General features: G+C 40.2%; 1 protein-coding gene across 2 annotated transcripts in view; it reads left to right on the top strand.

The window, feature by feature from the left end:
* Window positions 1-22683, top strand: part of HTR4 (5-hydroxytryptamine receptor 4) — a 260433-nt gene extending 237750 nt beyond the window's left edge. For both annotated transcript variants that reach the window (XM_074360903.1, XM_074360904.1), the window contains one exon: window positions 19050-22683. In XM_074360903.1, coding sequence (XP_074217004.1) covers window positions 19050-19140 — 91 coding nt within the window. In that variant the 3' untranslated portion in view covers window positions 19141-22683. The remainder of the gene's footprint in view (window positions 1-19049) is intronic.
* The last annotated feature ends 1740 nt before the right edge of the window (window positions 22684-24423 follow it).

Below are 24423 nucleotides of genomic sequence, written 5' to 3'. Positions count from 1 at the left end.
TAGAGGAGATATCCAGAAGGCATTCCAGGCAGAGAGAACAGCATGAGAAAGGAAATGGAGTGTGAAAGAGTTGTGGAAGGGTCAAGAGGTTTACCCAAGGTCACAGAGGTCGATGGAGGTGGGGGTAACTTTGGAGTTGAATTTCAATAGCTAGGTATGATGCCTCTTTTCGAGCCCTGAAAATTTTCTTGCTACCCTGGCTTAGTGTTGTTCTCAGCTGTAAAAAGCCATGTATGATAAATAAATTCATCCTGTAGCAAAGATGAATTATCAATGATGTTTTTTCCTTTGTCCTGAGAGGCACCGAAATTTCCAAAGAACAGTTCCTTCTTTGAGACAAGCATTTAATTTTTCCGATGATGACGGTATTCACCTGTTCCGGCAACTGAAAATTGGGGCCTTTTCATTTGTAGGTATAAGAAAAGGGGAAGAAAAAATAGGAATTGTCATGAAATATATAAGTGCTTTGTCTCAGAGGCTGCTCAGAAGCATGAATTCAGTTTTCTTCTGTCATTGTGGGCTGTCTTGTAGCTAAAGCCTAGTATGATGTCGAGATTCTAGCTGGTAGAAGGACCTCAGAGGATACTCCTGTAGGCTGGTATTCTTTCTTAATTATTATGCCTTAATGAGTGTCACAGAAAGGATCCAACGGTTAAGTAAAATGTGTGTACAAGAACTTCTGTGTGGGTGCCAGGTAGTTTTTAGCTATTTAAGCTCAGCAGTAGCCTGAGTACAGGCTGTCAACTACTCACAACCAGAGTATGCTCCAGCAGTGCACTTACTAAGTCAGTTGTTTAGAACTGGGTGCCTTTTCCCATAAAAATAGTCATAGAAAGAGTTCAGGGTTTCTAGGTCAGCCTATGAGATCTATTTTACTAATACTGTACTATTTTATCCCTGTTGCTTTTGGAAACCTGCAACATGAATTGTTAAGCAGAGGCAGCAGTTTAGAGATGGCTTATGTGACTCTCCATACTTTATTCCTTACATTTACTTTTTCCTGGGATCATGAAAAGTGCAAGAAGTTGGTCTGAGGTATTGTTCTGTGGGCCAAAAAATCGTGTAAGAGTGGGAGTAGCCTATAGAGAAAAGAGGAAAGTGTTTAAACCCTGTATCCAGTAGAGCGTTAGCCTTGCGAGGGCAGGAATCCTGCGTTTTTTTCATTGCTGTGTAACAAATATCCACTATGTTGTCCAATGTATCATAGGAACTTAAACTCATGATGAATAAATTAATACATCATAAAATTAATCCTTTAGATCAAATTGTTTTAATCTAAAACAATCTAAGAAAAATTTGTCTTTCTTAAAAATCCCACAAATAGGACATCAGCAAATTCAGATGAAATAATTAAATATAAAACCAAAACAATGAAAAGTAAAATCAGCTTTTATCCTTCTAGCCCTACCCTTGAGAAACAACAATTAGTACTTATCTGGTGATCTTATCTGTGCACTTACAAACATTCATAAAAACATTAAAATTCGTAGTTTTTCTCCCTTTATTTTACTTAAACAGGGCCATTCTCTATGTACTTTCTGCGCCTTGCTTTTTATCCCTAACATGCGTTTTAGAGATCATCCCACCTTAGAACATATAGATCTAACTCATTCTTTTTAACTGTTCCATAATCTTCTGTACTAAAAATACATATTAAAATGTATTTAATTATTTCCCATTTGTGGGTATGTAGGTGTCTCCAATCTTTTGCTATTATATACTGCACTATTTTTAATACCCTGGAACACATTTCATTGTGCATATGCCAGTATTTCTTTCAAATAGCTACCCAAAGTGAAATTGCTCTGTTGACATGTATGTGCATTTAAAAATGTTATGTTAACCATAAAATTGACCTCCCAGAGCTCCATAACGATTTGCATTCTCATCAGCAGGGTGTGAGAGTGTCTGCTACTTCTTCCCCTCACCAACACTGGATATTATGCATCTTCTATTAATATGCTAATTTAAAATATGCTCTTTCATTTAATTTGCATTTTCCAGATGAATTGATAGATTGAACCGCTTTTAAATTAGTTATTGACTTCACCTTCATATGTTTGGTGCTTATCTGACAACTTTGTTTTATTTTTCTGATTAATTTCTAGTTGTTCTTTATTTTATTCTGAATATTAATCCTTTGTTATATAATTTGCAAATACATTTCCCCATCTTCTGCTTGGTTTTGAACTTTGGTTAACTTTTGCCTTATAGAAGTTTCAAACTTTGAGAACACTTTTCTTATTTGACCTCTTAAAATTGACCCACCTTCCTTCTTGAAGTATTTCCCACATTAATTTTCCTAGACACCATACTTGTCTGGTTTTCCTCCTAATTCGCTAGAGCTCTTTCTTAGTATCCTTTACAGGTTCTTTCTCCTCTATCTGGCCTCTGAATGTTGGAGTTTTTGGGACTTTGTTCCTGATACTCTTGTCAAACTACATTTTCACTTTGTGTGTCTTAATCATCAGTAGCTTTAAATAACAATCATCATGGTATCAACTCTCTTTAATTGGTATCTCCAGGTCATAGCTGTCCTCTGAGCTCCAGGCCACCACATCTAACTTGCTTCTTTGACAACTCCATTTAGTGCCTCTTTGGAATGTCAGATTTAGTGCATCCAAAACAGAGTTCCATATCCTGCACCCCAACCACAAACTTCCTAAGTCTTCCCTATCTCCATAAGTAGAACCGTCACCTATACTATGTTCCTAAAACCAGACACTTTTTGTGGCTCTGAGGGAAAACTAACATTAGAAGGCAGACTTAAAGATTTTTAAAAAGGAAAACCAATCAGCTGATATTGAAAATAATGGAGTTAAATCAAAATAATGTAAAATTCAGCCGTAGGGGCAAAACGTAAATCACAGTCCAGCTCAATCTTGTCCAGCCCACTTAGAGTCAGGGTTAGGGTACCACTTCTCATGTTTATTTTGACTCTTTGGATACATTTGGTAAGAAATTTATCAGTCTGTCAACTTTTCCATCCTGCTCATTTTCTCTGTCTTGTCTACAAACTGTGAAGATCAGTAACTTGTTCAAATCTAAGTCATTTTAAATTTCTTTTCTACAAAGGAACTAAGGTTAAATCAGATGGGACTATTCTTAGTAATTTCATGTTGACTCCTATCCTTGGGTATTCACTGACTATTCAAAGAAATAATCAGTTTAATAGAAGCTCACCTTAGGATTGATATTAAACTCTTCCTTCTATAGAAAACACTCTTTTCACATTTTCTTACTTGGGTCATCTGTTCTTTTCTACTTCCTCTGAATGGCAATGGCCTGTTTACAGTACTATTTTTCATGGCATTTTGCTGCTTTAGACTACAGAATTCCTCATTTAATTCCTATAAGGCCAATTATTCCTTGGTAGAAATGATGACTTTCTCTTCTCTATGTACCAAATAGTCCCTCACGTAGTGTCTGCAAAATAGTGGCTTATCACATGATCAGCACATTTTTGCTGGTGAAATATCTTCATGATTATCTTCAGGTTTATGAAGGATTCAAATGCTCAAAATGAAAATTATCTACTTTTAAAAATAATCTTCCCTGAGACTCTAAAAAGTATAGTCTACAACCCAAGAATCACACTGGGGAGAGCCAGATCATGGCAGCACACTGAGACTGTGGGATTTTTTTCTCTTACAGTGTTCTTGAGAAAATGAAATTGTACTTTTCCACATTGAATTAAAAATGAGCCAGTCTTGCTTCAGTGGTTTAGAATAGTATATTTACAGTGCTTGGCCCTATCCTCATAGCCCTTTGACTTACAGAATATTTTATTATTAAACAAGCAAATGGGTAGCCAATGAAATAAAATATGCTTTTGCAAGACATTTTTAGAGGACTTTGATCACTCAGATTGTATGAACTGATGTACATAGTGGCAGAGATGCCTGCAATTGTTGTTTTCTGTTGGATAGTTAGTTGTCTTTTGGGGGAATGTCCAGTCCACAATCGAAATAGAAGTGAAGGTACCATTTGATTGGTTGATGAAATAGTTTGTCCAGATATTACATTACATAGCCTTTAAAAAATAGTTTCCAAATATGAATCATTGTCATATAAATTTTTCTTGGGGCAACTTTAACTTGTATGCACACATATATAAGAAAGAGGCATAATGTCAGCATGTGCAATGGATTCGAACAGCTTCATCCTGTGTGTGAACTGATTCTCAGTGAATATGGAGCCAGCTTCTCTCTCCTTGTCACAGCCTGATTCTGTAGCTGTGTTGTCCACATCTGCCAATATCTCTTAGTCTTACAGAAGTCACTTTCACCACTCTAGGAAACTCACATCAAACATAACGGCAGAAAAGGGAAGGAATAATCTAATGAGAAAACATTGGCTACATTTCTACTCAAATCAGGAATAAGGCAAGGATGCCTTGTCACCTCTACTGTTCAGCATTGTATGTACAAAATCCAAATGACAAAAAGAAGAAACATGAGGTATAAAAATCAGTAGAGGAAAAAAGAGCATTTAGGGCATTCAGGTTACCTAAGTGTCCATCAATAGATGCATGGATAAAGAAGATATGGTGTGTATACACACACACACACACAAACACACACACACACACACACACACACACACACAATAGAATATTACTCAGCCACAAAAAATAATGAAATAAAGCTATTTTCAGCAGCATGGATGGACCCAGAGATTATCATACTAAGTGAAGTAAGTCATACAGAGAAAGACAAATATCATACGATAATGCTTATGTGCAGAATCTAAAAAAATGATACAAAGGAACTTATTTACAAAACAGAAATAGATTCACAGACATAGAAAATAAATTTATAGTTACCAAAGGGGAAAGGGTTGGGGGAGGGATAAATTAGGAGTTTGATATTAACATATACACTACTGTATATAAAACAGATAACCAACAAGGACCTAATGTATAGCACAGGGAACTAGACTCAATATCTTGTAATAACCTATAATGGAAAATAATCTGAAAAAGAATATATATATATACACACACATATATATATATACACATACATTCTTATATATGTTTTATATATATATATCAACTATACTTCAAGTTTTAAAAATGTTTTTAAAATGTTCAAAAATTAAAAAACAAGAGCAAACCTGTCACTATTTATAATGGATCTTGAAAATTTACTAAAATTTACTAATGTCTTGAAAACTAAGACATTTCACAGAGATGTCCAGATATTAGATAAGACTTGACTTTCAGTGACTCCTACATACTAGAAATAACAAATTAGAAAAAACACTACTGCCCACAGAAGCAGTAACTAAAATTACTTTTTTTAAAAGTAAGAGAAAAGTATAAAACCTTTGTGAAAGAATACTTTAAACTTTACTGAAGGAGAAGAATAGAAATATTGCTAAGAGTCCATGCTGGATAGCAGAAGAGATTCTGTGAAATCCATATTTTTCTTTGAAGTTACAGAAATTCATTAGAAGTCCAGGTTTGCATGTGCTGGAACTTGATGTATTAGGTTCTCTTTTTTCTTAGTTGACGTATAGTTGATTTACAACATAGTGTTAGTTTCAGCTGTACAGCAGAGTGACTCAGTTATATGTGTGTGCATATGTGTGTGTGTTCTTTTTCAGATTCTTTCCCATTATAGGTTGATATATTAGGTTCTGAGTTTGATTCACAGTAATCATGGACTGAGCACCTAATGTGCCAGGCACTGTGTATGAGCTGGTAAATATATAGGTAAATTAGAGGTGATGTTCCACTGAGCTCAGAGCCTGACGAAAGAGGTACATAAACAACTAATCTCAGTACAGTGGACATGGCGGGGGTCATGCACAAGGTTTAACAGGAGGGATTGCTGCCTAGCCAGCAGTTTTCCTGTCATCACTGATGATGGTCATTTAATCTCTGCTTGAACTTCTGCAGTGAGAGAAGCTGATTTACTGCTTACTCAATAAGGCTGCTCAATGGTTGGGTATCTCCAGAGTTGAAAAGGTCTTTCTTACATTGAGTTGAAGTCTCAATCCCTACGACTTCTATCCACTGGCTCTAGTTCTGCCTGGAGCAAAAGAAAACTAGGTCATTTCCTTTTTGTTGAAATGACCCTTTCTATACATTTTAGTTATGTGTCCCATCTGAGGCTTTTCTTTACAGTCTAAATATCCCAGTTTCTTCCTTTACTCTACATGCAATGTTGTTGAAAGTTTGAGAACATGATTATGTCTCCTTATTTGAAGCCTTTAGTTTTACTTTTCTTGATTATTTTTCCTTCACAGCATGGTGGTTCAGCAGACCACCTGTGTTAGAATCACTTGGAAGTTTAGTGAAAACACACTCTCCTAGATCCCATTCACTGAATCAGGGCTGGTTTAGGAAATGACGTTTTTGGCAAGATGATTCTAATGGATATTAAACTTTGAGAATCACAGTCTTGGACGTTCATGGATTGAAACAGTCCAGTGTATGTTGTCATTGATTGTGCTTTGGAGTTATTACACATTTTATAATTCTTAGTCTTTTAGAGTCTCTTAAAAGATAACAGTTTTATCTGATATTAACTAGTAAAATATGGGAGAACTTTCCTTTGGAAGCTTGCCTCAGTTCAGTCATTCTTCAAGCCAAGTGATGATCCCTACTTGGGAGGCATACTGTGAACACATAGACTGTGACCACACATAGTCACATGGGTGACAGGTGATAGGAGAAAGTCATATGGGCTTGATTTGGGGGTTCTTTGGGGCTCTGATTCTGGAGTTCTTTGTTCATTGGAGGAACGCCAAGGATTTTGCCAGTCTTGTTAACTGCTCTGTCCTCAGAGCCTAGTGAAGTGCCTGGAACATTGTGAGACTTGACAAGGGAATGAAGGAATGAATGCTTCTGTTCCTTCTTTTCTGGCCCAACCTCTCTTCTGTTTAGCTGTCTCTATGCTGAGTAGCCCAGATGATCCAAGGCAGGGTAGGGACTTGGGGTGCTGACAATCGTTTTAGAACAGAGATTTTCTCTGCTTGAAATCTACCAAGGATTCCAGTTTTGGCTTCCTGGGTAAATAATTCCTATCCTGCCTATGTCACTACCTCACTGTGAAAATCAAACAAGATAATGGATGTGAAATTACTTTGCTAACTGCAAAGCTCTGTCCTCATGGGAGAGATAATTATGTTATAAAAGCAGACTATTTATAAGTTAGGTAACACAAGCAGAGATTGCCTGCAAAATTTAGCTTTGAAAATGGGTTTCTCTGCTCATGCCAGTCTATGATATCTTCCCTGCTTTTCCAAGTTTAGATCTTGCTCAAACCTAGGTCACTCACCTGATTCCTGAGAAGGCTGAGAAATTCTGCAAGCACTTCCCTAAGAACTTCTTACCTATCTGACTGGGCTCTTGGTTATCATCCTCTGTTATCCACCCACAATCGCCTTGATAAACAGGTTTTCCATTGACCTGGAGGTCTGTAGACTGTGGTGTCCTATTGAGGAACCACTAGCCACATTCCCAGAGCTCAGTAGCTATATATTGTAAGTGGCTACCTGATTAGACAATGCAAATGTAGAATATTTGATTCATCATAAAAAGTTCTAATGGACAAAACAGCTCTAAAGCAATTTGAGTCCCTCTCTGGAAGAAGGCAATATGTATTTTCTATCAGACTTATTAACTCTTATTATCCACCAAGACTCAATAATAAGTAAGCTGATTCTAGTGGAAGGGCTATGTACGTCTTTGGCATTTCCATGCACAAGATTAGTATATTCAGATTTATAGGTGGAATCAATAAAGGAGAAATTTATGAGGGTAGAGAAAAAGTGAAAGTGAGAAACAGGCAAAGAGAATGAGGTCCCCCCCCCCAAAAAAAAACAGTAGAAGCAAAAAATTTCCTTTCAGGTCATTATTGCCTCTTGTTTTAATCAGAACTTATAACTGTATTTATTTTTTTGTTTACTTCTCTGTTGTCTGTCTCCCATGTCAGACTGTCAGTCCCTGAGGGCAGATAACAATCGTTCTATCCTCATGAATTTCCCCAGGGTGTAGTACTTTACTCAGTAAATGTTATTTGTTGAATGAATGAATGGATGCCCTTATCAGACCCTACCCAGACCCTGTCGTTCCTGTGGACTGTATTTACTCAAATAAATGTTCACCACTTTAAAAAAAAATTGTCAATTCCATAACTGGAATAGTTAGTTGTTTTTCCACTGTGAAGCCACTTGCCAACTTTTAATTTCAACCCACCAGAATTCGCCGTTTAAATAAAGGTTTTCACACAGTGGATTGGAAGATTAACCATGAATGAGAAAATAATTTAGGTTTGATTTACTTTGGATCCTCAAAGTTTTCTGCTAATGTTGTAAAGTTGTTTGACATTTAAAAGCCATTTTTTGGCCTTTACCTTGAACTTTGGAGGCTACAATTGGATTCATCATTTACCTCATTGTTTTGAGCCAAAGTAGACTTAATCTGGATGAATCAAAGATGGATGGTGGTGACCTTGCCTTCTCTTCCCCAGCCTCCTCTGGGGCTGGCTACATAATTTGCAGCCCTGACGCATAATGAAAAAGTGGGGCCCCTGGTTCAAAGGCCAGGAACAATTTTCCTTAAAAGATATTAAAATGTAAATCCTTTTTTGTTCATCTGTAGTCTTTCAACTTGTCATATGTATTCTGTTTGCAATTTACCTTTTCTCTACTGGAAAAACAAAATACAATTTTAAATTACTAGCAGAAAATTTACCATTCATCTTTATATTGTGCAATGACAGTTTTAAATGCAAAAATAAGAGCATTTAACTTGTATGTGGAATCACTAAAATTACACAAATTATACAAATCCTATTTTGTAGTTCAGATGTCCTTATGTGTTTTATTTTCACCAGACAGTGCACAAAACTAATGCAACTGTTTTTATTTCACTTCTTGATACACACACATTCTAACACTCTCCCTTCGGTTTACTGAGGAGTAAAGAAGGACAGAAGGAAAAAGAACCATGATTTGGTCTAGCTTATCTTTTCTTTCTGTGTCAGTATTTTCAATGTAAGTGCTTGGCTAATACAGGGAAGGACACAAGTGAGAAAAGACATGATAGGATATCTTGACAGTTCCTTTTATTTTAAGACATTACTGCCTTCTTTCTGCATCTGGCAAGTTCTAGTTCAGATGGAAAACATGGACTCTTAGGGCCATCAGCAATTCCTCTTGCTCAGCCATAGACGTGTAGATAGGAACATGAATGTAGAATTGTAGTGGACCCATGATCTGTGGGAATCCAGCAAGATTCAGCAAATACAGGGTAAGCATGTTACAGAAGCTGCTGACAGACGATAGAAGAAAGGAAAATGCTTTACATACACTATGTGTTTACATTGTATTTGCTTTGAGTCTTGTTAAACTCTTTACGTATTGAGATTCTGATGTTACCCCAGAATTCTGTGTTTCCAGAGCATCACTAATGTCATGGGCAGCAAAGAACTATGGTGAACACACATACTGTGCATACTGCCTCTGCTCACATGCCTGCTCCATTGTCCCTCAGGCTTCACAAGTTCAAAGATGAAGTTATCAAGGATTTCGAGATGAGAGCAAGCAGAACTTCACACCAAAGTCTAGATTCCCTTGTGATGACTGCTCTGGTCACACAGTCACGAAGCTGTCCCCAGTCCTGCCCTGATCCCAGCATTGAGCAGCTCTCACAAAATAGTGTTCTTGTTGAGATCACACCAGGAAAGCAGTGAGAATAACATCAGAAGAGCTCCACTTACCTCATCAAATACTCAGGGTTAGAAAAGCTGGTGCTGTTTGCAGAATGTACTTGCAGAAGTTTAGTAATCAGGTGGCATAGGCTGCCTTCTAGGATGCCCACTTCTGGGCCAAAGTACTGAAGCATAAACATTATCCCTTCTACGGAGACGTGTTGTCAAGGAAAAGTTCCCGCCTTTGGCTCGGAGGAAGGTGAACTTTGGTGTGTAACCAGAGGGGCATTGCACCCAGTGCAGCCTAATGGCTGCAGGGGCTCCAGTCAGGCACACGTGGGCGTCCATCTTGTCCAAGATCTGTCGTTTACCACCAATATAATCTTTAACAATGACCAAACATCTCTAGGGCTCTGTTTCCTCACCTGTATAGTGTGGATAGTATTAGAACCCATCTTCTAAGGCTTCTGTTAAGGTTAAACACGATAACATGTGTGCAGAGCTGAGCCCAGTTCCTGTCACACAGAAAGTGCTTCATGAACAGAAGCTGCTGTGTTGTTATTATACTTGTGGATAGAACATTGTTCATATCTTGGTTAAAGCAAATGACATCTCCAGTTATTTTCTCAGCTTCCTGATAAAGCATTTCTTAAGAAATGAGTCAACAGAAAGTTCTATGTTCTAAACACTGCTCCTTAAACAAGGAATGTCCCTCTGCTAGAAGAAAAGCCAGAAATGAATGAAATTAAATTAATCACACTGTTTATAAATAATTGTTTCAGCAGTATGAGACAAGATTTGTTTCCCGGGTACATCATGCCCTGTGCTGAACAGTTGGGTCTGTTATTTTGAATATGCCTTCTGGCTTTTAAATTACCTGCAGGCATTTTTCTGACCCTACATAAAATGTTAACCGTGTTAAACAAGTTGGGCACATTCTGTGTGTATTTCTCTCCCCCTTTGCTCTGCGGGTGCTCTTATTCTTAGAGTGTTCAGGGTCTGGGTACCAGCCCCCTGAGATTGGTCCCCACTGTGCATACCACCCTGCAGGACAAACCACAAACCACACCCAGCTCCAGAGGTGCTCAAGGTGGTTTATCAGAGGTCAAGGATGGAGGCAGTGTGATGCCTTGACCCTGGTTACACAGTGGAGTCATCTGGGAGCTCCCAGGTTCCATATGTAGAGATTCTATTTTAATTGGTATAGTTGGGGACCAGAAATGTGTATGTTTTAGGAGCTCTACTGTACAGCAGGATTGAGAACCACTGGTGCACTAGAAAGAGCAGGAAGCCTGTCTTCTAATCCCTTAGGGATCATTATCATTTTTCTCAGCACCAATAGAACAAGAAAGTTAAAGTTGATGGTGCTTCAAGTTTAGGCTAGCTCCATGTCTTAAACTACAGAGAGGGTGGATTTACAGTGATAGGTCTCAACTGGGGACAGTTTTGTTTACCAGGGCATATTTGGCAATGTCTGGAGGCATTTTAGGTTTTCACAGCTGGTGGATGCTACTGGCATCCAGTGGATAGAGGCCAGAGATGCTACTAAACATCTTAGAATGCATGGGACACCCATCCTCTCCCTCTCAAAGGATTGTCTGGTTCCAAATTTCAAAACAGTGCAGAGATTGAGAAACTCTGCTTTAAACTAATCCTCTGAGCTTTGCAACAAAGCACCTCCTTACCACTGCAGGAGAGGTCTTTGAACAATGCCAGGAGTTATATGTGCTTTTATCTGCGCACTTCAGTGCAGCTCCTGCATCCTTTGGCTCCTCTTAATCCACATCTACTCCCAAGGCAAGACAAGGGGGTGGGAAAAAACCCACAGAAGGCAATTGTTTCTGAGAGGAAGTGCCCTGAATGTCCGTGGTTCGAGTGCCGGCGGTAACCTTGCAGATAAGCCCTTTCCATGAGGCAGACTCTCTGAGCTTGTTCCCTTACAGCGTGTACTTGGCAGGGATGCAGCCATCCCAGTTTAGTCAGAGCAGCTGTTCAGGAAGGAATTGCCTCCAAAGCACACTAAGAGACCCACCAGAAAACCATACCCCTGTGTAAATGTGTGCTTAGTCCACAGAGTAATGATGCCCAACCGTGACCCATAGAAATAGTAAACGTTTCATCTTATTCTGGGTGTCAGCAGACTGGAGTGTCTCCAGGAGAGTATAAACATCATGGCTTTCTTTGCAGAATTCATGACATATGAAGAACATAAAGAATGGGGGATGCTGAGGTTAGGACCTGAAGAAAATTCAGATCATAAGCCTTGCTTTTAATATAACTGAGGACTGTTATGGGAAAGAAGGATCCAGTTTATTCTGCAAGGTCCCGAGAGAGGTGGGTACAAAGTATTGAAGTTTTAAGAATATTTATTTTAGCAGAAAATGGAACAGACCCTTTTACTAAGATATTCCTAATAAAGTAGAAAGAGAAAATTGGATGATCACCAGTCACTTAGAAGTGTTGATTGACCATGGGTCCCTAGAAGCATTGACTGATTTTTAGTCAGCATGGCCAAGAAAGAGGTGGGAGGTTGAAGGAGACGTTCTCAGGCACTTCCTTTGTGATTGTGTGAAATATAGAACCACAGAAGTCCTCCCACAGTTCAGTTAAATACAAAAGAGAAAAACCTACTTCAGCTGGTGTAGCATTTTCTTTGGTTGAAGGTGGAGACCTTCTGGCAAGGTTACCAGTGGGAAGAGATGTACCAGAGGTGATATTGTCAATTGCAGGGGGGGGGCATCCTCTTTCCCTTTATGATTCTTCTAGTAATCTGTCCAGTGGGAAATTTAGACACACTTAAGGAAGAAATCCATTCCTAGGCTCTGTAAGTGCTCCATGGTAAACAGCTGATTTGATACATGAGATTATGTTTGAGAAAAATATTGTCATATCTATGCATCAGGATAAGTTTATATTGTTTGAGGCTTTAATATGAAAAGAATTACTGTTTAAAGATTTGTAGGGAGAAGGAGACCTATCCTATGAAGAAATGTGCCTTCAATCTGTTTTTCATGTTCTTCCTTTTTCACGTGGGCACCGTTAGGACCAGGACTTTAGGCTCTGGAAGTAACAAAGCAGCACCCCAACCTAGGGGAAATGAGAGCACTGCTGAATCAGTGCAGGGTTATGGCTGAAAGCATAGAACTTGGCATTTGATGGACCTTGGTCTGAATTCAGGTCCTGCCACTTTGAAGCTGTGTGATCCTGGGCAAGTTACTTGACTTCTCAGTGCCTTGATTTCTTCCTGTGCAAAAGTGGGAGTAAAGGTGGTTCTTGCCTCATGAGACTGTTCTGAGGCTGGTGTGATACACTGTACATATAGTGCCTGGAATAAGTTACTGGTAAATTGTGTTCTCCCTGTCATAATCATCCTCTTAGTAGGCGAAAGGGCAGAACACAGGTCGGGAAGACAAGGCTCCTGTTTCTGGAACACTGGTTCATTGTCAGAACAGGTCTGAGGGGAAGTGGTTTGGTGTCAAAGTCACCATAATATCCTCCTCATAAGGGATGGGATAGGTCCTGAGCTGTAAGTTCAGAAGGAGAGGGAAAATTACTTCAACTGCAGGGATTGGGGAATTGTGGAGAAGGAAACGAGGGAGAAAGTTCTAGCTGCTGTCCTACAAGAAGTGTGTGAAGTCATCTCTCACCTTTGAGCAAGGAAACCCAATGGATGGCTTCTAGTTATAGAAACAAACATGAGTGTGCTCTGGTTTATATTCGACCAGAGAGCCAAGAATTTGCTTTTCACTAAGTGATTTCTGAATTGTCTTTTCTCATTCACATGGCTATTTTAGGTTATTTTTAGCAGGATTCTTTGAAACATTTCACAGCTAGAATTGTTCTCGGGGAACTTTTTATTCTCTAAGAAATGAGTAAATCTATATTTTGATAAACCTGACAAACAAATATATTTGGTGCCTGCTCATATTCCTTTTATTCTTTTCAGACTTTTATTTCCCTTGGGGCTGGTATAATGTAATTTTTATCCTGTTTGTGAATTGGCATTGCCTGCTGTGAGTTTCTGACTTTAGGGAAAGGAGTGTGTGTGTGTGTATGATTGTCATGTATAATAAGGAATTGCCTACAAATAATTTGGTTTCCTTGTCCAGACATCACCATCTTCATTATCATCATTCTTAGCATCTACCATTTCCTGAGCACTGGCTTTATATGCTCAGCACTGAGCTAAGTGCATTCATTACCTATGTCATCTTATTGAATCCTTACTATAATCATGGGAGCAAGTATTATCCCCATTTTCCTGATGGAGAAATTGAGACTCAGAGAGATTAAATAACTTGGCTAATGTCCTATAACTGTTGAGTGGTAGGGCCAAGATTCTAACACATGTTCATCTGATTTCAGAGCCCTGGTTGTTAACCACTAAGCTATGCTCCTTGCCATTAACCATGAAGCTGTGCTCCTTGCTAATTAGTTGGAAACTCTTGAAATAATGCAGAACTTTTGATTTGTAGACATGGGAAGGGCTTCAGAAGTGATTTGTTCAAATACCCCAACCAACTTATCTGGTAGTTAGTTGTCTGTCTCTACTCCCACTGCAGTGCAGCTTATTATCCAAGGCAAGACACTGGCAGGGTTTCACATTATAATGTTTTCCTTTGGGACTATGTGTATAACATAACCATAGAGAGAGAAGCTATCTCATATGTATTGTTCAAGAGGATGGAAAGGCCATTCAGGCATGTGGGATTTTAAACTGTAAATGCCAGCTGGATTGAGCTATGATAGAATAACCTTGAGCAATATAGTGTGACTTGCAATGGGCAAATAGTGAAGGGTATGTCTTCTTGCCTGACCCAATCTGGTTTTCCAACTCATTTCCCTCAACTTCCCCCCAACCTAACTCCCTATGCAATAAGCATGCTAAATTGATCATTTTTCCTTAAATAAATAGTTAATTCTCTAGTCTCTGGATTACTTCTGCTGCCTCAAATACTCTTTCTCACTTTCTTGCCTGGCACAAGCCTACTTATTCCTTGAGGCACCACATAAGGTTCCAATATGGGCTCTTTAAACTCTCCTGATCCCTGCTCCCTCAGCCTCCAAGCTAATCACTTCCTCTTCTGGGCTCTCATACCACCTGCTTCTCTTTTTCTTGGAGGCTTAGCTCATCCTGTGGGATCTTAAGTACTTTTATGCACCCAACACACCCTCTGCTCATCTGGGCAGCTTCTCAAGAGCAGGACATTTTCCTACCTGCAGTGTCTAAGAGTCGAGGATGCCTGTTTGTGAATGTGCACATTTAGTGATGCTGGTGCAGTGAGACTGAATTGGATTGCCTGGTTTGGATCGTGGCTCCACCTCTCCCTACATGTTTGACGTAGGCAAGTTACTAGTCCTCATTCCACTCAACTAGAGCCTGTAAATATTAAAACTTTTGTGATAGGATTGTGGTGAAAATTATAGGAGATAATCCATGATTAGCTTAACACAGTTAGTGGCACATATTAAATACTCAGTAAGTATTGTCTGTTTTTATTACGAATCCATACTTTTAAGGTGTTTTCCCCTACGTATTTTTAGATTCTGTCATATTGAAATAGTTCAGCAGAAAAAGCAGGCAGTCTGAGTCTCCAAAGATTCAAAGTTCCAATCTTTCATTTGTCATTTAGGAACTGTGGTAGACAATGGAAAAAAGTCTCACAAGGAAACTGGTTTGACTTTAGTTACACGTATGTGTAACTATGAGAAACAGAGGTGCATTGGGATTAAAATAAGCCATACCTACTGATTTGATCTTGCACTTTGGCATGTTGAAACATGGGTATATCTGAGGCTGGTGATGGAATTAAAGGGCCCCTGGGAATACAGTTTGTTCAGCCTACAAGGTTAGGCATCCCAAACTACAAATTCAACTCTTTAAGGTCCTTTCTGTAAGTAGCACAAAATAATAGAATGAGTGCTGGCCTAAGATCCCAGAGTTTCCACCCTGAGGATGTGGTGCTTTATGTCCCTTCCAAGACACTATGCTCCCTGCAGTTCAGTTTTCTCATCTACCTAATAGAGGTTTTTGTAATTTGTCTACTATTTTTACAATTTTCACCCATGTCAGCATTCTACCCATGCTATTATTTATTTACTATTTGTCTTTAAATACATTTTTAATCTGAATAAATCTATTTGTAGAGGAAACTCTATATCAAGACGTTAAATGCAAACCCATATAAAGAAGATGATTTTTAAAATAAATCGATGAAAAGAAAAGAAGACAAATTGTTATTACTTGCATGAATTATTATCAAAATTTAACTTGATCCCATTGCTTGCCAAGTGCTCTGAGTCAAAAGCCTGCTCTCTATTCTTTTAAGAATTAGAGACTTAAAGCCAGAGTGGGGCCAAACTGAGTCTTTCTCTTTAAAATAAGCAGAATGACTGAAAGAAGTATTGAATCTCCTCACCGTGATTAAAATGACTTAATACTGTATTCCATTGTTTGGCATATCACCCATGGAACATATTCCATGTTTGGGAAATACTGCATCTTCCAGAGTCAATATGTTCTGGTTGATAGTGATCTAAAGACAAGTGAAGAAATTGGCCTAGGTCATCACCTTTTGAATCTTTGAACTTACTGATAACGTTAATACAAGTATGTGCTCACTATTTAGAAACAGTTCAGTTAGTTTTTATCAGCTAATTGTACCCAAGCAATCTGGCTTTTTTTTTTTCCCATCACATGGAAAGCACCTTAAAAATTATTGCTTTGTGCATCTCTGTACATTTTTTGCCACCTCCTTTTCATGGTTCATCACCAAGTCTTTTCTCATTTCTTCATCATCAGTGTCATGGAAGCCAACAAATACTCCTGGTCCACTTTGCTAAAAGGGATTGTTTGCACGTATTTCAATGCTTTTATTCCTATTACTTGTGCATAATCACTGAATGCCTCACACTGCTAGCTCTGGCCCTTCCCACTCACTTGGACTTTCTCTTCACTGCTCCCTATGTCTCTAGTGCTAAGCTCTGCCTCAGGTGTGAGTAGAATATACGTCTTCAGGGACTCATAATCCTGTGTGCGTAAGAATCATGTAGGAGCACTTTTTTAAAATGCAGATTTCTACTTTACTTGCCCTACCCCTGCCCTCTCATCTCTCACTGTTGAAGGTGTGGTGTGGTGTGGATCTCGTGAATCTGTATTTGCTGCGGGTACCTAAGGTAATTCTGATGCACAATCTCTGGACAATTTTGTGAAAGATGACTTAGCTAGTGATCCTTTGTCTCTTTTCCTCCTCTTCCTTCTCCTCTTCCTCTTCCTCCTTCTTCTGGAATGAAAGTAATTGTAAGTCTATTTCATCAACCATTTATATTAAACTTCACTATAAAACTCTACCCACCGCAGAAATGATTTCCATGTTTCCCGGTGGATAGAATTCCTGATTTGGGAGGCAGAATGCCTGATTCATAGCACTGTATCCGCTGTTACCTGTCAGTCAATCCATGCCCCTACATTGCATCTACAGTGACAGAGTATTATTTGAAATAATGCTCTGTATCCTGCTTCCTTATAGATTTCAATTGAAGATTAAATGTGGGAAATGTTACAGAAATGCTCCATAAATTGTAGAGGATTTTACTAAAACTATTAAAACAAGAAACAGCATTCAAAAAAACTCATCTGTTAAAAATATCAGAGATTCTTTTTCAATGATGTTTTGCATCAGGGATTTTAAGTGGCTCTGCCAATATTTCTGATCAAGCATATGTTTAAGGAGAGACAGTTGTGATCTCACTGCATTTTAAGTTGTGGCATCTCAGCCCCTCGCTGTCCTATCCTATCCAGATACACTTAACAGCTTTGCCATGTAATTTCACAGATTCAGAAATTGAGGTCTTTCAAATTCTTTAATACAAATCCAAAAATGATTCTCCCTGTGTTTCCAGCGAAACCTTTTCCCTCCACACAGAATGTAAAGTATCAGATACTAACAATAGAATATTAAAAGCCAAATTTGAAGCAATTACCCACAGCTTTGGAGAACAGTCCCACACACAGCTGGTGCCCAGTCAGAAGGTCTGTGTTTGTCACCCACCATTTCTGCTACTCATAGAACCAGAATGTCAGAGCTGCAAAAGATCTTATAGATAATCCTCCTCGTTTAACAAACGGGGAAAGTGAGGCACAGGAAGGGGACTAAGTCACTGAAGCACATATGGATGGAGGCTAAAAGAGCATTAGAACCCAGGTCTCTGTCTTCTGGTGTACTGTTCACATCGCTGAGTTAGTAGGGCCGCCTTGTGGTTGAAAGTGGAAGGGGCTCAGTGAGTGTTATAACTGTGTGCACTGAGTGTGGTTTTTTGCACTGGAACGAGGTCTCTTAGGGTGCAACATATCGCACTATGACTTTGTATCTTGAATGAAGACCTAAAAGGCAGTTGACATCAAACTGTTAACAACAATTAGTTTAGTACAATAGTGTCAAGTGAGGCTGACCCAGGCCTTCTGGGGCGCAGGAACACCCTGTCATTATTCTCAAGCCCCCACAGAGAGGAAGCTGATTGTGAGTCCTCCATGGAGTGAGAAGCTGGTCCGTTTTCCATTCTTCACAACTCCTCTCCTTGGCAAGGGTGCTAAATAATCCTACCTTGAATGCTGAAGTTGTTACGCTTTAGAATGATCTAAATTGACTAAAGTGATACCAAACCAGTAAAATGAAATTTAACTAAGACAAGTGTAGTGCCCTGTATTTTGGCTCAAAATAAAATAAAACAAAACAAATGCACCAATGTAATAAAGAACGAGAGGAGCTGACATCTGTTTGTTTCAAAAAGATAGAAGTTGGCAGCCCGCTTACATAACATATAAGCCTATATCGTATTACCACTGTCAGAAATGAACTTAATGTTGACCACATTCATAGAAGTAAATTGATGATGAAAAGTGCATGATATAAATGAGGCTCACTATATACACTTGGGCTCTTTTCTGGTACTGTATTTCGAGAGAGATAATCACAATAAGAATTGTGTTGAAGACAGTGCCCATTGTGGCAATAATCTAGAAAACATAATATGTAATGAACTAGTAAAGACAACGGGAATGTGTAACCTGGAGAAGAGAAAACTTGGAGGACATAATTAGTGGAGGGAAGAATTTTGAGTGGGCCTGGAGGGCATAGCAGTTCCACTGGGTAGAAGCTGTAGGAAGGCTGATTTGGGCTGCACATTAAGAAGCTCTTTCTGATAACTAAAGTTGCTCAAAAATAATATAGCCTGGCTGGTCAGCGGAGATTCCTAAGCCGGGGCTAAACAACCACCCATCTGCATGGCATGAGGGGCTTTCCTGCAGTGGGTGGGCTCTTTCATCAGACCACATGTGACATTTCATTCCAACTCTGAGGTTCTATGATCTTCTCCCCTCTCTAGGGATGCAGTGGAGTGTGGTGGCCAGTGGGAGAGTCAGTACCACCCCCCAGCAACTTCTCCTTTGGTGGCTGCTCATCCCAGAGACACTTAGGCCCCTGGGGCAGTGACCCGGAAGACAGCCATCCCTCTGGGAGAGGCCAGGTCTAAGCTGCTGCTTGTGTGTGACTGCATCTGGTATTCTCTTCATCCAGCATCTCGTCTGTTGGTGCAGTCCCTTCACGTCCATTGGGCTTTTCCTCCAGGATTCCAGCAAGTGGCACTTGAGGGAGTCAGGGGACAGGACAGCCCCCTTGTTCCCTGGGGGCTCTCCTCCAGGGATCCTCCTTGAAGGGATCTTTTCATTTCCCGGCGCTCCCTCTTCCTGGCATCTTGCCCTTGCTGCACGCTCTCTGTTCCCTCTGATAAGTCCCCTTACTGTGCCTGCTTTGTCTCGCTCGTGTTCCAAACATGATCAGTCACCGTGTCCTATCTCAGTCATAGATGTCTCCGAATATTCCTTCTTTGCTGTGCCTGCTCACAGACACTGTCAGAACACATCCTCCCTGTGCCTGTCTTGGTCAAAAAGCACACATCTCTTGCTTGTTCACGTCTGTCACAGCCATGTTCAAACGACTCTCTGGCTCATCTCTGTCCTGCTCTGTGCCAGATACTAATGCACTTTCCTCCAGGAGTCTGGGTCCAAATGTGCGTCCTCCTGGTCAGCCCCTGTGTCAGTCACAGAGTTCCACTTGCTCTTGCTTGTGTCCATGTCAGTGCTTTCAGGACATGCTCCATTTATTCACCATGGAAGAAACCGGGCAAAGATCCTTCAGGAGAAAACAGCTTCTGCGGCAACCCTGGAGGGAAGCCAAAGACAGACAGCTCCCCTGCTAGTCCTGGGGCCTCAGGACCTTCTGCTCTGAGACACTCGTCTTCCTAGAACAGACCTTGTCCTAAAGAGCCTTGGGCAGGGCCAGTGGCATCATAGCATTTACTAAAAGACTTTGGAATCTTTCCCATGAGTTTGTGGCAAAGCCCATGGTACCAATTTATAACCTTGAATCTGGCCATGTTGGTCCCAGAGGAGAGGCCTGTTGGAGGCTCACACCACCAAGACTTGTCTCTCACTGCAGTTTCCCCAGTGGAGGAGGCAGGACCAAGCAGTGCTGTGGATCAGAAGACATTGCTTCACTTGAAGTCAGAGGACATGAATTCCAGCCCTGGCTCCGCTCCTAACATGCTATGAGATCGGGACCCATGCCCTTCCATTCCTTGACCTCACTTTCTGCATCTGTCAACTGCAGTTTGGACCAGGAGATCACTCAGATTCTCTCCGTTTCTATGACAACAGGATGCTGCTACAGCCGTCAGCTACCTCAAAAAGGCATGGCCTGCCTGCCTTTTGACTTTGTTCCAAAGGAACTAGCTGTCTCATTTGGGCCTTGTAGACCCTTGACCTTGCCAGCTTTGCCCTTCAGGTTTACCTGAAGGTCCTTCATTCAAAGCTGAGTTCATGGCTCTTGCCACCTGCCCCAGAGTGAAGGTCCTAGGGCGGTAAATGCTGCCACATCCCAGAGCTGTATGAGGTTTCAGCTTTGGTCTTGGTTGTGATTTGATAGAATCTCAGGACTTTATCATACTGTCCTTGTTCCTGCTGCTGAAGAAGTCTGTTTTCATTTCCACTGATGTTACCTTTAGTTCTGGAATTGCACCAGACTGGAAAGAGACTTTGGAATGAGGAAGAGAAGATTGCCTCAAAACCATCCAAATGCAATCAATCAATCAATCAATCAATAAAATAAAAATTCTGTGTTCTGCAAAGGCTTACAATTTTTCTGGGAAGAAAGTCCATGCCTTAGGGAAGGGAAAAAGCCTCTAACAAGAAAAGTGACTTGAAATTCCTGAATGCCATTTAGAAATACTGTGCCACGTTGAAATGCTCCTGGTGTAGGCTGGGGATCTCACCGATCAGTGGAGCAGATTCATCTGGGGACCTATTCTCATCATATGTGAAGAAAGTTTATTTAAGTCCTGACTTTCACAGTGACTCTGGCTGGACCAATCGTCTTTGCTTTTCCAAGTAATTATTCCTCTGCCAATTCTAGATTGGGACTTAGGAGGCAACCGCCTTTATGAGGATGGTTCTTCTCTAATACAAAAGAAAGAGCAGCAAGGTTTTGAGTCCCAAGGCCCTGAACCTGGCAGTGAGACCCACACTGTCTGTCTGGTTGCTACACACCGTCTACCGCCTCCATGAACACGTAGTAAGGACGGGTGCAGCAGAGAAGCAGCACAGGCACTGAATCAGCTGCTGACTTACTGTGTGATGCTGGACCTCTCTGGTCTCGGAAACAATCTCTCCTGACTTCTTTGGAATCTGTCGACAAAGTTATTACGGAGATAAATAAGATAATTTTTGTGACCCATTACGTAAATCATAAAATGCTATTCTATTTGTTTATTATGACTTTGAATGACTTTGGATGCTCCTGGGCTCTCAAGGACTAAAAATTTCTTAATGAAGGAGTGAACCGATTTAGTGAGTGAGCTTTCTATGTTAAAAAACCAGTACCAAGACAGCATCTTTTGGGGGTCAGTTCTTCCAAATTCACTCCCTCGACGTTTGGTCACTCTAGGTTACCCAATACACACCATCACTGCAATTTATACATCACAGAAACTCTCATTTGAAGAGATTTTGTTGTTCTCAAAGTAAAGGAATGGGTGGAGAGAGATGGGAACTAAAAACAAATTTTTCATGTAACTTCAGTGTCACATAGAATAAATTCAAATGCCTTTTTGCCATGAAAACATTTATTGGAGAAAAAAGACAGGTCGTTGAAATTATCCCCACTCCATAAATTCTCTCTCTCTTTCTTCATATTTATATATATGTAAATACTGTGAAAAGAACCCTCAAACATGGACCAGACTATAAATTACCAGCTGATAAGACTGTTATATAGTCTACTAAGATGCTGAATGAGATAATTTTAAGATTGTTTTCTAATCAGTCTGTGTAAATGATTATTAATTATGGTTTAATGTTATTTAGCTAGCACCTTAATTTTGTTTACGTTTTTAGTAAAGCAGAATTACAAATGGGGCCACTCATAAAGTTTCTAGGGCAAAGTTCCCTTAGGAAATCAATGTATAAAATACATGTGTGCCTGTTATAGAGAACGTGGAGCTTAATTATATAACTTCAATGGACTATAAATTTTAATGATGTAGTATTTTTGCTTTTATGAAATTGTTAGTTATGCCTATGATTTGTCTGGAGCTAAAGCTTTGAAGTACTAGGAACCCTGATTCTAACTCGTTTCTGTGGAGAACACCTTTGGCTTTATAATGATCCACTTTTTGATGCCATTCCCAAGAATGTGTTCTGGGAAAAACAGGAGCCTACATGGATTTGGTTTTTTTCATTGATAAATTCTCTCTATTTATTGATAAACGTTGATAAGTTACACATGTTTATATTTGTACAGTCTGTACATGTTTATATAAAACATATATGGAGGGAAATCTTAAGTCTTAAAACTATTGACAGAATTTTGAATACACAATAAAATGCCAAAGTCAATTACGTACCTCAGTTCTGAAGAGCTTCTTGGTAACCTCTGTAGCCCAACCCATTCATCCCGTGGAAGCGTTGGGCATTTGAAGCTGGAGAATTTTCTGTCTCTGTATCAAGTTCTCTCCTCAAGGTTAAGACAGAAGTCCAGGGCCCCTTGATAATGTGATTCTCCCTGTCTGTCTGTCTGTCTGTCTGCCTGCCTGCCATATTGCTCGGCCTCAAGTGCTAGGACTGACCTCTTTTACACGGTCATCCCACAAGCAGAGGATGGAGAAGGATCCAGCCCAGTCACACTCAGGGCACATACCATAGGAGCAATTCAAGGCAGCGTGACAGCTGTACTGTATGACCAGAGGTCTTGGATTGAGGTGATGAAGAATGAGCCTCCTTTTTTGATGTCATGAACCACTCAGGATTCTGGAGTACAGCTCTCTTCCCCTGGAGCTCCTGGGTTATTAGGCCTAGAGTATGTGTCAATGAAATCCAGGCCCCAGCTCTTCTGAGTATGGGGCAATGGAAAGACCCCCATCAGCAGTCAGGGGCACAGTACTCACCCCAAGTCTTCTGTTTAATCCTTGGAGCCACCATCATCTCACATATAAAATACAGGGGGTAGACAAGAATTAGGTTTTTAAATTAGAATCCTTTCTTCGTATACAAATTTACCTGGAACTCCATGGCAATAGGTCAGAGTAGGTCGGAGAACAGGTAGATCTGGGTCTTTCTGCTCATTATAATCCATCTCTGGAAAGAGCCTTCTTGAGAGTCAAAAACCCTAAGCAGCTGGACCAGGAACTCTCCACTAAAAGTCTGTGTTGGTGCTTGGTTTTCCCTCCTCCTCAATTTTTCTAAAGCATTCATAAGACCCCTGTGAGCTAGTTCTCGTGATGACTTTCCTCAGAATCACAGCTGTCCGCTTATTTACAAAACCTCTTCCTGCACACAGAAAACACCCCATCTCCTGAAGCTCCCACCTAGAATGACAACCTAAGCCTTCACACCCTATGACGTACCTGCTGTGTCAAGGCGGAGAGCTAGACGTCAGAAGTTAACTTAGGCAACTAACCTAGACTTGGACAACTGTCTCCTTTCTTGTTTCCTTCCAAATTGTGTTTATTCACTTTGGAGCAGCCATTCTCTGGACCAGTGCAAGGGGGAAGAGCTAACATAGATTCAGTACTCACTATGTACTAGGTGATTTCTATGTGTTACATAGTTTAATGCTGTCAGTAGCACTACCGTGTTTACAGAAACAGATTTTTTTAAACACCTACTATGTGCCAGGGTCTGTTGCCAGAGGTCCATTCATAAACAATACTGATAAAGTCCCTGCTCCTTTATTGGGAACCAGAAAACAAACAAGGAGACCTGCACACATGAATTAGACAAGTTTAGATACACACAAGTGCTATAAAGAACAACAACAACAACAAAAATAAGGGTGAGGCAGGGGTGTGTACATTACCTGGGGTAGTCAAACAAAGCTTCAAGGAGGTCAGTCCCCTGTGACCTGGGGCAAGATTGCTGAAGAGGAGTCAGTCATGTGTTGATCTAGGGGAAATATGATGTCAGACAAAGGGCACAGCAAATGCAAAGAATCTAAGGCAAAGGAGCTTGGCATGTGTGCCTGGTGTTCAGCAAAGTGGGAGGTGATGTGATGAGAGAAGTAAGTGAGGACCAACAATAATGCAGCAGCTTTAGAGACCATTCATCAGCCACTTACCTATGGGTCAGTCTTGGTGGAGAGCATTTTACACGAAACCTTACAAGGTAAGTCTCGTTCTCCCATCACATAGATGAAGAAACTGAGCAGCA

Source organism: Camelus bactrianus, chromosome 3 (assembly GCF_048773025.1).
Source record: "Camelus bactrianus isolate YW-2024 breed Bactrian camel chromosome 3, ASM4877302v1, whole genome shotgun sequence".
Taxonomy (NCBI): domain Eukaryota; kingdom Metazoa; phylum Chordata; class Mammalia; order Artiodactyla; family Camelidae; genus Camelus; species Camelus bactrianus.
The sequence above is the reverse complement of the archived record's forward strand: the minus strand, read 5'-3'. Positions and strand labels throughout refer to the sequence as shown.